At 43.0% G+C, this 12,947-nt stretch overlaps 1 protein-coding gene across 2 annotated transcripts in view; it reads left to right on the top strand.

The window, feature by feature from the left end:
* PRDM2 (PR domain containing 2, with ZNF domain) overlaps positions 1 to 12,947 on the top strand; it is a 56,111-nt gene that overhangs the window by 16,959 nt on the left and 26,205 nt on the right. The window contains exon 4 of one of the 2 annotated variants that reach the window (XM_011939928.1): positions 459 to 2,019. The exons of the other annotated variant lie outside the window; for it this stretch is intronic. Coding sequence (XP_011795318.1) covers positions 459 to 471 — 13 coding nt within the window. The 3' untranslated portion in view covers positions 472 to 2,019. Of the gene's footprint in view, positions 1 to 458; positions 2,020 to 12,947 lie in introns of those variants that run through there. 2 annotated transcript variants of the gene reach the window in all.

Genomic DNA, 12,947 nt, shown 5'->3' with positions numbered 1-12,947 from the left:
ACAGAAAGGGAAGGAAAGAGGTACATTCTCTACTCACCTCCTGCCCATCTTTCACCTTTGTAAACCCCATGGTGTTTTTGGGTTCTTTAATACTTCTTTTAGGGCCACTTTTTTCTTTTCAAACCGAGTTCCCATCGCAGTCAGTCAAGAAAACTTAAAGGTAGAGAAGCAAAATGAAATTCTAGACCAAGTTTTTCCATTTACCAGGAATTGATTAAAAAAAATAAAGTGCTAATTTCTCCTCCATCTCTGCTACACCCCTTGGAAATAAACGCGTGCAGTTCCTTGCAGGGTGTATCTTCTGGGTAGGACACTCGTTCCTAAATACCTTCAGTCGTGTGTGTGTGGTCGTCTTAATAACATTTGTCTTACGGTCTGTTCACCTTTTTCTTTAACATGGTCAATTCATGTAAGGTTATGTTATGTTGTCATTTATCTTCAGTTTTCTTATTTTCTAGGAACTTCCTGTAGAAAAGCCCCCAAAACAAAACAAACCTTAATTGACTAAAAGGTATTGCATGCTCAACTTAGGATAAGCACTACGGCAAAGGATTCGAAATCTACCAAGCTTGCAAGACCAGTTGAAGCTGACTCAAAAATCCTAACATTCAACTGATTGCCGGCAGGCTTAGAGTCAGGCATCTGCTGCTTCGGTGGGGCCCAACGCACATGCTGGGCGCCCGGGTGATTGAGATCCAAAGAGAAGGGCACTGTAAGATGGGCCAGATGAACTGGCTCCTCGTCATGGGACTGGTACCTCAGATCTGAGCTTGGCCCTTGTTTTTGGCACGTAGCGGAGAAAAGAATGATTTGAACTTAACCTTGCAAAGCAAGTTCTCTGTTTTAGCAGTAGTTTGTTGTAGGTTTCAGGGATGACAAATTTGGATGCACTCATTTAAAACGTTTTGGTCACATATCAGCTCTTGATGCCTTTCTTTTAAATTAATTATAGACAGAGAGAGGCATTTAGCTGATCTCTTACCCTGGTATTTCTTGTTTTTTTGTTGTTTTTGTTTTTTTAAATCACATGTAGATTGCCAGCGTAATGGAGAGGAAACCAGATTGGATATGGACTCTTTTTTTATGCCTATTCTGGTGTTGCGTTTGTATATCCAAATGGACATTATCCTCTCAGATTCTTATCTGGCACTAATTTATAACTATTATATTATCAGAGACTATTTAGCAATATATCAATGCACAGGCGCATCCTAGGCCTGTACAGATGTATGTCTACACGTAAGTATAAATGAATTTGCATACCAGGTTTTACACTTGCATCTCTAATAGAGATTAAAAACAACAAATTGGCCTCTTCCTAAGTATATTAATACCATTTATCCTTGCATTTTATGCCTCCCCCTAAATTAATGACTGAGTTGGTGGAAAGCGGCTAGGTTTTATTCATACTGTTTTTTTGTTCTCGACTTCAAAAGTAATCTACCTCTTAAAAATTTGTAGTTTAATATTTGTTTGGTGAATTTGTGCCACTTTAATCCTTCCACTATCATTCCCATTTTGTTACATTTCTGTTATGGGGACTTTATGTTGAAATATTGTATAAAGCATTTGTAGCAGTTTAAAAATAAAATATTTAAAATTATTTAAATTGTTTTGGGCGCTTCAATTGTATTATATGTGATTTACATTTCGCTTTTTTTGTTGGCGTTGTTAACCCGGAGAGTGCTCCTGTATTGAACTTTGCTGTTAGTTATTTTATTGCTTCTTTTTGGAGAGTGCTATAAAAGACTATTCTAATGAAAACATTAAAATTTACAATTTGACATACAAAAAGGGGTTGTCCATTGATTTTAACCAATGTAGCATTGAGAGAGAGAGGTTAATTATAGACAGACAAGAGTGGTGTTTGCTGTTTTTCCCCTCCAGCATTGAAATCATTGGGGCTCGTCAGATGTATTAAAAAAAGATTTTTTTGTGCTATTGCTGCAAACACTTAATAACTAGAGGAGAATTTAAACTGCATTTTATATTATTGTAACCAATAAAAAACTTTCTAAACATCTGTGAAAGGACTGCATTTTGTACGTAATTGGGAGCAGTTAGGGGGTAAAACAAGGTGTGTGGAGGACTATTCAAAGGCCGCACTCTAATTTAAAAGTGCGGCGTCTGCTCAGCCCACCTGGCGTCTGTTCACTTGTTTCTATTTGACAGTGACTGAACATGTGCTCATTCCAGTTGGAATTCTTTGTAGAGGGTGGACATGTAGTCAGGCAACGATGCCAAGAAGTACCTTGTGAACTCACTCGGGTAAGAGTAAAATATAAAATAATTTCATCTGTGGGGTCTCTGTGCTTCCTGACAGTTTAATTTGTGGATTGATGTTTATTTCTATGGATTCCCAAGGAATGCAACCAAAAAGTTGTGACATACTCAGTTTATATGAAATAGCTGGGGTTTTTTAAGATTAAAAATGGCTGACTATAAGCGGTTTCCTATAGTTTATCATCATAGCAGTTTGCTAACCACATCTGTCTGTCACTCCTCAGGGAAAGGTGGTGAAGGGATAGTCAGCTTCCCTTCGCCAGATGCTCACGTTTCTGGCATATGATGTATCTCCCTTAGAAAAACACGGAGGAGGAGAGAGGTTGGTGGGAATCTGGAAGTGGTCTTTGATATTAGGAGTTTTAAACAAATGAGGATTGAACAAGCAGCAGTGCCCTGTGAGGAGCTGAACGTTGTGAGAAAGAGCATGGTCTTGGGGGAGAACTGGGTTTCCATCCGAACCCATCTGCCGGCCGTTCGTCCCTTGCTGTACCTTCAGTAAATGGGCCTCCAGCAAGCGCCCTCCATGGCTGTATCTTTGGTGTTTTAGCCTTGGGCAAGTTCCTTTACATTCTGGATCATAGTTCCCAGTCTGCAAAAAGTGGGGAGTGGACTGGCTGGTTTCTGAGTGTGCCTTCTAGGAGGAGATCTTTTTTCCTGGATCTGGATGCTGTCAGACACAAGCACTGGACTGAAAGGGTGGGGTGATGGTTTGGTCTCCACAGTGTCCCTGGCTCTGCCTGGAACATGACAGGGACTCAGATGTGTACTGGAGGAGTCACCAAGGAACCACGTCACATCCATCTCACCAAGGGAGAAGCTGCCTTGTTGGGGTTGCTTTGACTCTTTTATGATAGAGTTAAAACACTTTTTAAAAAATCAAAAGCTAATTAAAGCCTTCCACCCCTGTTACCATTGAAGCATTTCACAGTGTTTCTGGTAAATGCCTTGCTAGGCTGGCTGTCTCGTCTCGGTTGTTACAAGTACTTTCTAGCAAGATATTTTACAAAATCAACTTCATTTATTGAGTACTTAGTGTATGCCTGGCTGTGTTCTAGATGCTTGGGATACATCACTGAACAAAATGGACAAAAATCCTGACCTCTGTGGGGCTTATATTTTCATGGTGGCTTTTTCCCCCACTTTATACTTCGTATTCCAGACCTCCTCGCTGTCACAATTCCCCAAAGGCTAAGTGGTCAAGGAGATGCTTCTAGCTTAATATCTGAGTGCCGATAATCTAGATGACTGCTGGCTTTTAATACTTACGTTAAAATGACTCTACTAAAATTATCGCTCACTTAATGCATTTGATTTTTTATTCATGTGGATTTTGATTTGATATTGAACCTCGCTTTGAATATATTGACTTGAATCCATAAAAAAAATCATAAAGGGTGTAATTTACCTTGAAAGTGGATTAGAGTGCAGGCAGATGAGAAAAGGGTTGACTCGGATATAAAGGCCACATTTAAAGTGCTTCAAAGACCAGGCTGATAGCTACAGAAAATGGTTTGTCGTTCCCCATCAGCCTTTACAGGCTCAGCTGTCATGGCCTCTTTCCTGCCTGCTGGCACCACCCCTGCAGCTGCCGCTTCGGGCAGCCTCAGTGAAGGTGCTGGTAAAGCACTGCTGTTGAGCGTATGTTCGAGGGCGTTGGAGGTGTGGATGGGCCGTTCTGCTAGACTTAACAAAATGGGGAGCCACAAGCCCTGCCCTTCAACACTGTGGGTTCCACACTTCACCTGGGGAGCTTGTCAAAACTACTAGTTCCAAGGCCCTACAAGTAGACTTTCCAATGAGTCCATTTAGGGCTGGGACCTACCTGCGTAATATGTACTTTAAAGACCCCAGGTAAATTCAGGGCACAGGAGAATTTCTGAATTTAATATGGGAAAAATAACAAGATGAGGGTAGCTCTCAATTGCTAGAGAATTGTGTGCGCTTTAGGCCTCGCAGGGCCGCATGTCATCCTTATAATCATCCTGCAAAGTGGGCACTGTTTTCCCATTCTTCCACAGGCTGGCAGGGGCGTGCAGCTGGCGTTAGGGCATCAGGGTTATTCTGAAGCCAATCCTGAGCCGTGTCCACTCGGTGGAAAGAGGAGGTGGTAGGCCTTGAGGGTGAAGGAACCATGGGCCTAATGTGTAGTTTCTCTCTGGCTTATGTTGATTCCAAGGCCGAAGCCCCATTGGGCCCTGCCCTTCTGGTGGCTTGATCTTTCCTGAAGGGTTTGCCTCACAAGCAGAACCTTGAATACACAGTATTATGGGATAAGAAAAATAAAGGTCCAGATTGGTGAGAATGGTGACATGTGGACATTAAGATTTTAGACCAAACGTCTAATGTCAAAATAGAAAATTGAATACGGTTTGAGTGGGTGGCATGTAGGAAAAAAGTGCAAAACTGCTCCTTGGTGGTGCCATGGATCTCTGTGCTGCGGCCCCAGGCCCGATCCTTGCTGCCATCTACACAGGGTCATGTCACTTCCTCCCTCCCCGCCTTCTGCCCTTGTGCCACTTCCTCTGAGTGGTGGTGGAATGATCTGAGAAGCTTTAGGGTGGACTTAGAGTGGCTTTCCAACACTTGCTGTGCGCTGGGTACTCTGCTGAGCATCTACAAAACAAGTCTTGGCAATGACAGCCTGAGGTTGGTGTCATTTACTGATGGAGAAACAGATTTGGGGAAAGTGATTTTGTTCCAGGGACACACAACTCTAAGGTGGCAAGTTGGGATTTGAACTCCAAGCTGCGCTGTGCAGTCCATCATTTTTATAGGTAGGTTTTTTGTTTGTTTTTTAAGGAATTTTATTTCGTCTAAATGTAGAAAACAGGATGCAGTCCCTTCTTCATAAAAGCTTTTTGAAGCATTAGTGAGCAAGTAGAACAGTCATTTGTGGGTAAGGAAATCTTCCTGGTGCACCGAGACTTGGTCAGGAGTTGCTCCTGGACCTATTTGCTTTTAGTTTCCTTCTCACTGTGGAATAAACTTCTACCCCCATCACAGACCAATTAGTTCAGGTCAATCAAGCTGGCTTTATAGAGCCATCTGCTTCATCAACGGCAATGTGACTGTTTAACAGAAGCCAAGCTCATTATAGTAATACCCTTTGATTTTGGAGATGATTCTCAAGGCCCTGGGATCCTCAAGCATCTCCTCAGATACCAGCGGAGAACCTGGAGCTGCTGGGCATTAACCCAAAAAGAAAGTTGGTCTAGGCCGCCTCCCAACTTCAGCAAATAGTGTGGTACATGCAAAACAAATTGGTATTTGAGTTCTGCCGATAGGTTATTTTTAAAGTATAGGATTACAACCTGGAGGGGGTATGTAGATTTCATTTAGTTTTCTAGATTAAGAATTGACAAAACCATCATGACTCTGCATTAGATTACTTGCAGTTGCAAAAATCACATTCAATTGTGAATCATTAAAAGGTACCCAGAAATACTAGAGTAAACTTGTCGACCTGTTGCGGGTAATAGGATTTGCACATGCTTGCATTTCTGCCTCCTTTATGCCAGCTGGATTTCTTTTCAACTCTTTTTTACAATAGAAATTCAGGTGGACATTCTGGAAACCATAAACATTTTACGGAAGACTGGTGCCTAAATGTGCCTTCCCGTGTCCAGCTAATAAACCATGACAGGAAGTCAACAGAACAAGCCATGTTTCTGAACATCCTTGCCTAGGTACCACCTGAGTTACTTAGTGAGGGGAGAGAACTGGAGTGTCATTTCAGCAACCACAGAAAGCTACAGGTGGATTTTAAAGCCCAGGTTTGTGTTCTGATTCAGAACATACTTAAGCTAAAAATATTCCCTTATTCATGTTTGAACAGGAGCCTATGATATAATCTGGAATCCTACTTACATATCTACTGAGTCTTAGCATTAAATGTAAATGTACGTTTAAAATAGGACTCACTTTAAAAAAAATCTGGAATTTGTTACACAGGTAAGTTAACAAAAGGGCATTTAGGCCTTAGGAGACAGTTGTGGCTATTTTAATTTTTTAACTTAAAAACAGAATTTCAATGTACAGTGGTTGCATTTGTCATAGCATTTAATTATTGGCCCAAAATATATTTTAATATTTTTTTATTGGAATGAAGTTATTTAAAACTCATGGATTCAATTTTCCTTGCAGTAACATTCTCTTCTCACTTGCTTTTTATAATCGCATCCAGTCCTTGCCAACCCAGCTAAAGTTTAGAACATTTTCAGATGGCTTCTATTTCCAGGCTATTATTGGACTTGTGAATTCAGGCACATTCTCCTGTTGTGATTCAGTCAGCCAGCCATTCAGAAAACATCTTTCAACAGCCAATCTGAATCATCAAGGTCTCAGGCTGTAGACCTGGAGGGCTTTCTCCTAGGACTCTTAAGCACCCTCGGGGTGTAGCTAACCACCATGGAGGGAGTTGAGGGTGCACCTGGAGTATCACTGGCCTTTCCGGGGGCAGTTTTCTGAGTGCTTTACATTTTGAGCTCTCCCACACCTGATGGAGATGGTATTCTCATTTACAGATAGATCAACCAAGTCTGAGAGAGGCAACGTCACTTGAAATATTTCCCATAGCTACAAGTGGGGACCCCAAACCCGGCCATCTGGTTCCAGAGCCAAGTTCAACTACAATTTGAAACCACCTAATCACTGTGCCGTTGGGTTTTGGAGAGACTTGCATGTCCATAGCTGTTGTGTGCCCCATATGAGATGCTGGTGGCCAGAGAGCAGTTTTACCGCAGAGTATATAGGATCATGGGAAAAACATGGGAGTTGAATGCCTACCCATCTGGGTGTTCCTTACCTGGGTGTTGGTAGTTACTGAAAGGCAGGGCACGCTGCCAGCGGCATCCCAGCGTCCTGGCCTGCGGTGGAGCTCTGTGCCCCCCGCCTACCATGTGCCGTGCGCATTACAGAAGGCAGCGTGTGCTCCCAGTGAGGATCCAGTGGCTGATGGCTGTGGTGGTGCTGGTGATGACAGCGGATGCTTAATCGGCGCCAGGTGCTCAAGTCGTCACAAAAACAGACCTAGAGAGGCACCGCTAAGGAAACTACCAGGGCTTAGTAGCCGGCCCCGGGTGGAAAGGGGCAGCATGTGGGGACCTTGGATGATGGTGATCACTAAAGAACTCGAGGAAGAGGCTGTTGCCGAAACGACTCACATTTCAAAAGCCCTGAAAGAGAAAAAAAGTCCTTCGTGGAAACTGAGAAGCATAAGTTTCTATTAATTTCATGAGTAGGTGGTTCTATCCTTTGGTGAGGCTAGAGCTTTGTTAGAATTTTTAAAACACTCCTAAAGGCTCCTAGAATGATGTGTTCTTCTCTGGGTAAGTGCAGAGCGATTGAGCCACGGGGTTCACGGAGAGTAGAGAGCAGGGATGTCCAATCTTTTGCCTTTCCTGGCCCATGTTGGAAGAATTAGGTCACACATAAAATACAGTAACGTGATAGCTGATGAGCTAAAAAAAAAAAAAAAAAAAAGACCACAAACAAACCCTCATAATGTTTTAAGAAAGTGTATGAATTTGTGTTGGGCTGTATGTGGCTTGTGGGCTGCAGGTCGGACAAACTTGGTACGTGGGGAGCTCTGGACATTCAGTCTCCTAGGATTGCCGGAGCCTTTCTCAGTCTCAGACCAGGGCCCCTCGTGGGAGCAATGCAAGTTGAGACAGAGCTTCAGTTCAGCCTGGTCTGCTGTGATTACATAGAAATGGAAATTCAAAGTTCAGAATTTCCTGAAGGCCACTTGCATTCCACAAAAGAGATGGTGAGGTGCAGGCCAGCGCTAGCCGGGGTTGAGGTTCTACTGTTTTCATGACAGGCAGCGAAATGTAGGTACAGGCATTGGCTCTGGACCTGGAAGGCTGCTCAGCTGGCACCTCCTCCAAGAAGCCTTTCCTGACCATTGATCTGTTACACTGCCTCGTCCCTCATCCCTTTCCTTGCTGTGCTTTACTGTTCAAGATCCTTAAGCCTTCTGTACATTCTGTTTATGGACTCATTATGTTTGTTTACTCTTATGTCTTCCCTTCTTAGATGAGAGTTCTACCCAGGCAGGAACTTCGTTTTCTTCACTGCTGCATTCCCAGCATCTATTAATAGAACGGAGCCTGGCGTGTAGTAGCTGTTCAATAAATATTTGTTGAATAAAATATTTGAATTCTGGCTTTATCACGTATAGTTCTGTAAGCTTAATCTATGCAAGTCACTCAACCTCTCTGAGCCCTAGTTTTCCTTTTAGTGAAAGGGAGATAATCAATCTGACCACAAAGAATTGCCGCGAAGACAACTTTAGAGCAGCCTGGAAGGACCACAGATGCTGTTCACCCCAGTGAGTGCTGTCACCGTCAGCTGCTGTCAGCATCACTATTATGACTGAATGATGTCCTCTCTAATCTCAGTTTGAATCTGATGAAAAGTTGAGCCTGGCATGCCATGTATAAGATTTCATAACAGCGTGAGTTGTAGTAGCCAGAACATTCCCTCATCTCCTGCCTCTGCCCAGAGAGAAAGCACTCAAGTGGCCTGTAACTCCTGGTTTGGCCACCAGTGACACCGAGGACCTTAGCCGTGTCTTTGCCAGGCCATAGTTGTTCCTATGTGGACCAGAGCTGCTCCCTTTTTATAGCAGGTTCTCCCACCCATCAGAACTAAAGAGAAGTGAGCTGTAAGACAGGAAATCATTCTTCAATTCAAAGTGAGAAAAAAAGATGATTCATTCTTATTCTGTCACCTCCTCCCTGTAACTTTCTATTTCTCTTGGTTTTGAATTTCAAAGCCAAATGTCAATTTTTAAAAGGTAAGTTCAGAAGAAAGCATTTTATTAGCTCTGTAAAACCATGAAAGCCAAATAACCTCGATTTACTGAAACAAATTAATTATGTAGGGATGATCACCAATGCTTGCTGGCCACGATGTTAAGGGCTTTCCATATATTACCTCATTTAATCTTCAAAAGAGCCCTGTGAATACTTTTATGTTCTCCCATTTTACAAATGGGGAAACTGAAGCACGGAGAAGTCAAGCAATTTGCCTGAAGTCACAGATGGCAGGAGGTGAGCCAGGAGTCAAGTCCAGGCAGTCTGGCTCGTCTTTTAATCACGAGTCTGTTCTACCTCTCGTCTGTGGGTCTGGGAGTGAGGAGGCAGAAGGGAGCCCCTGATCATGCCCCTGTGCCGCCTTCCAGTGGCATCGCCATCAAGCAGCAGACAGTGTGACTTAGCACCTTGTCTGCAAGACAAGAAGCACCAGCAGATTTGAAGGAGCTTAAAAGTGTGTTGCAGGTGAATGGATGTCTTAGTTCTTCCTGGGATGAGCCCATTGTGTATGTTCTTGGGAAACCAGCATGTCTGAGGTTTTGGCTAGGCCTCGTTTGTTTGTTGACCAGGGATGGAGCCTCATCCCTCCAGCTCTGTTAGAGAAGAAGCAGATCTAGATACTGACCAGCCCAGAGGATGGATGAGCCTACTCTCTGGGGTCAACTTCTCCCCCTTCTATTTTCACAGAAGTCTTTCCAAGCCACGGTTGACAAGCAGGTTTCCATTTGTGTAGGGGGAGCAGTTGCCCAGGGTGCTGCATAGAACTGGATTCTGAAGCTGGGTTCACACTCAGAGAAAGAGGGCTGGCTAAGTGACCCGTGTCTGCCTTGTATGCACAAAGGTGAAGTGGTTCTGGAGTGCCACGTATTTGCTGCCTGCGGTCTCGTGTCTGCTACTTTTCTGCTCTTTAAGACTACGCCGGACTCAATTTCACCCTTCTTTGAGAGTTCGAAGTAACCATCAATTAATACTTTGTTGTAGAAAAGATGATTCTGGCATATAGGAGATCCTGACCCCACGCTAGAGGATCCAGAAGCTTGAGATGTGACTTTTGAGAAGAGCGTACTCCTCAAGATCTCCTTTTCCATCTGTCACTCATGGATGTTGTCTGTGCTTCCTGGCATCCTCTAGTTACGCTTCTGTTAATTGTGGGCTGGGAAGCTAGATTGTGGTCCTGTTAATTATCATATGTAAGCAATGAGATGGTAGGCCCTGAGAGATCTCCCAAGGACCTCCCTTACAAGTGCTTTAATTCCAGAACATGGATTTTTGGACACGGTTTGCTCACTCATTAATAATAGGTCTTGACCAGATGCGGTGGCTCACACCTGTGATCCCAGCACTTTGGGAGGCTGAGGCAGGAGGATCATTTGAACTCAGGAGTTCAAGACCAGCCTGGGCAACACAGTGAGACCCCCTATCTCTATAAAAAATAAAAAAGCCAGGTACAGTGGCACACACCTGTAGTCCTAGCTACTCAGGAGGCTGAGATGGGAGGATTGTTTAGGCCCAGGAAGCCAAGGCTGCAGTGAGCTATGATTGCACCACTACGTTCCTGCCTGGGCAACAGAGCGAGACCCTGTCTCCAAGAAAGCCAAAAACCAAAACACAATAGACTTTGGCTTTTGATCTGTGCTGGTAAGTGATGTTGCTGGGACAAGTGACCCAGATAGGAGAGTATTAAGTATAACACACATATAATGGACTGCTTTTTTTCCTTTTAAGCTCTCAAAACACATGAGTTAAAGAAATGATTTGTGGAGAGAATGAAACAAAAGTTTGGGTAAAAGTGCAATCAATTCCTTTCTCAGCAAATATTTGTTGCCAGGTGAAGTTCCTTAGTTCTGAAACAAGAGTTTCCTTCTCTTTACCATCCTGTGTCCTTTAATTTATGTTTACAATAAATAATCTATTTGGTGCCAAGTGGTTGAATCTTGATAGTTTTAGAGAGCTGGTTCTTACAAACTCATGGAAGTACCTGTAGTTCACTACCTTTAGCAGAGATGGATGGACCTGCCCATGAAATGGATTTCTCTTATGGATTCAGGATGTTTCTCTGGAATCATTTTGGAATTTCTCTAATAGCCCATGTATATGTTAACAGGTGTGAGTTTTATACTCTTACTGTCTTCATGCTTATGTTAGGCTCCTGTGATTGAATTTTACAAGTGAGTTTAGTGAAAACAAATCCGTGTTAACTTTACAAACTTCATGTAGGAGCCAGCCATTTGATAGGCCTCAATGAATTGGTGTCAGATATTGTAGTTGAAATATATGCCGTGCCAGGTTATTTCAACCCCGTAATTAATGATAGGTTTATATCCTTTGAAAGTATTTTTTTAAATTACAGACACAGCCTGTGAGTGCCAGCTAACAGCAGGTGTTTTATTAAGGTGTTGTTCCGAGTTGTGTGTGGCTCATGACGAGGTAAGAGCATTTTGTGGTTTGGTTTGCATTGTTAATTACAGCTTTAAGTGCTGTTTCCTACCTGTGTTCCTGGGTGTGAGATGGAGCACTAGTTTGGATTATCTCCCCAGGATGTTTGCTCAGTGGACCACCTACATTAAAAAATCACCTGGGTGATTAAAAGTTTCAGACCTACTAAACCGTAATCTCTGGGGGTGGGACTTTGAAATCTTCATTTTTATCAGCTTGTCAAATGAGTCTTACCCGGACTTCAGAGGGCTTTTAAAGTTTTTCTTTTTTTTAAAATTTTTTAATTTTTAATGGCATGGTATCCCTTATCACTGAATTTCTTCTGATTTTAATTTTAAATTCTTTTCCTTTGCTTGTTTACCATCTCTTTGATATACTTACAGCGCGTTTCAACTCTCAGAACACTTTCAATTATGTTTTTCCTTAATTCTTATAACAACCCAGTGATAGATGCGTCAGGGGCAGCTCAGGAGCTGGGGACGTTTCTGAGTGTCGTAGGTAAGAGAGAGTTGGGGGTTTGCCAACACAGCACCCTGCATGTGTGTGTTCACCTCCACCCACCATAGCCCTGAGCATGTGGTAGGAACTCAGTATTTGTGGAAGAAAAAGAAAAATCCTCAAGGATAATAGAGCCAAAGCTACCACTCCGCTTCAGTGACCTACTTATGTGACCCTAACTTGTGACCTCTTGGTTTAAAATGTGAATGTTGGGGCAACTAACTGCTGGTGATTGAACAGAGAATGTCCCGTCCATGGGTAAATGATCCATTAAAATCAAGCCGAAAGAAATGGCTGGTGATAGCTAATTAAAATTAGTGTTACTGCCTCTGGGCATAGTCCTTAAGGTTGTCAATGCATGATGAAAGCCAATCAGTAACCCATAGAGAACAGCATAAAACTGTGCTAGAAACCCAGGACAGCAGAGTTTATTAATTCAAAGGTACTGGTGGAATTATAGTCTCCCCTCCCAGTCTACACTGGTACACACACCAACGACACGAGTCCTCACAGGCTATGTTTGACGATAACTGAACATCCTGAACTTCATGGGGGTGAACTATTCAACTGTTCCTTCAGATTTCTAGGTTCTTTTCTCCCTATTTTTGGACCGGAAGATAGGATCACCCTTTCTGTGGTACCAAGCTTGAATTTCCATCTCCTGACACTTGACCTCCTAAGGCATGGGAATGGGGAGATCCTTCCCTAGTAGAGCCTCCCAAAATACATAGCAATGGATGACTTCCCTTGCACATTTTCTGACTTTTGCTCAAAATAATGAATCATCTTCTTAGGGTTTAAACACTGACGGGTTTCATGGTGCCTTATGCATTTGAATGGGCTGTGTTAACAAAGCTGTTCCAAAAACCGGATCTGCAACACGGTATCGCTTGCCTTGGACATTTCTCC

Source organism: Colobus angolensis, unplaced genomic scaffold, assembly GCF_000951035.1.
Source record: "Colobus angolensis palliatus isolate OR3802 unplaced genomic scaffold, Cang.pa_1.0 Scaffold185, whole genome shotgun sequence".
NCBI lineage: Eukaryota > Metazoa > Chordata > Mammalia > Primates > Cercopithecidae > Colobus > Colobus angolensis.
This window is presented reverse-complemented; position numbering and strand designations above follow the sequence as displayed.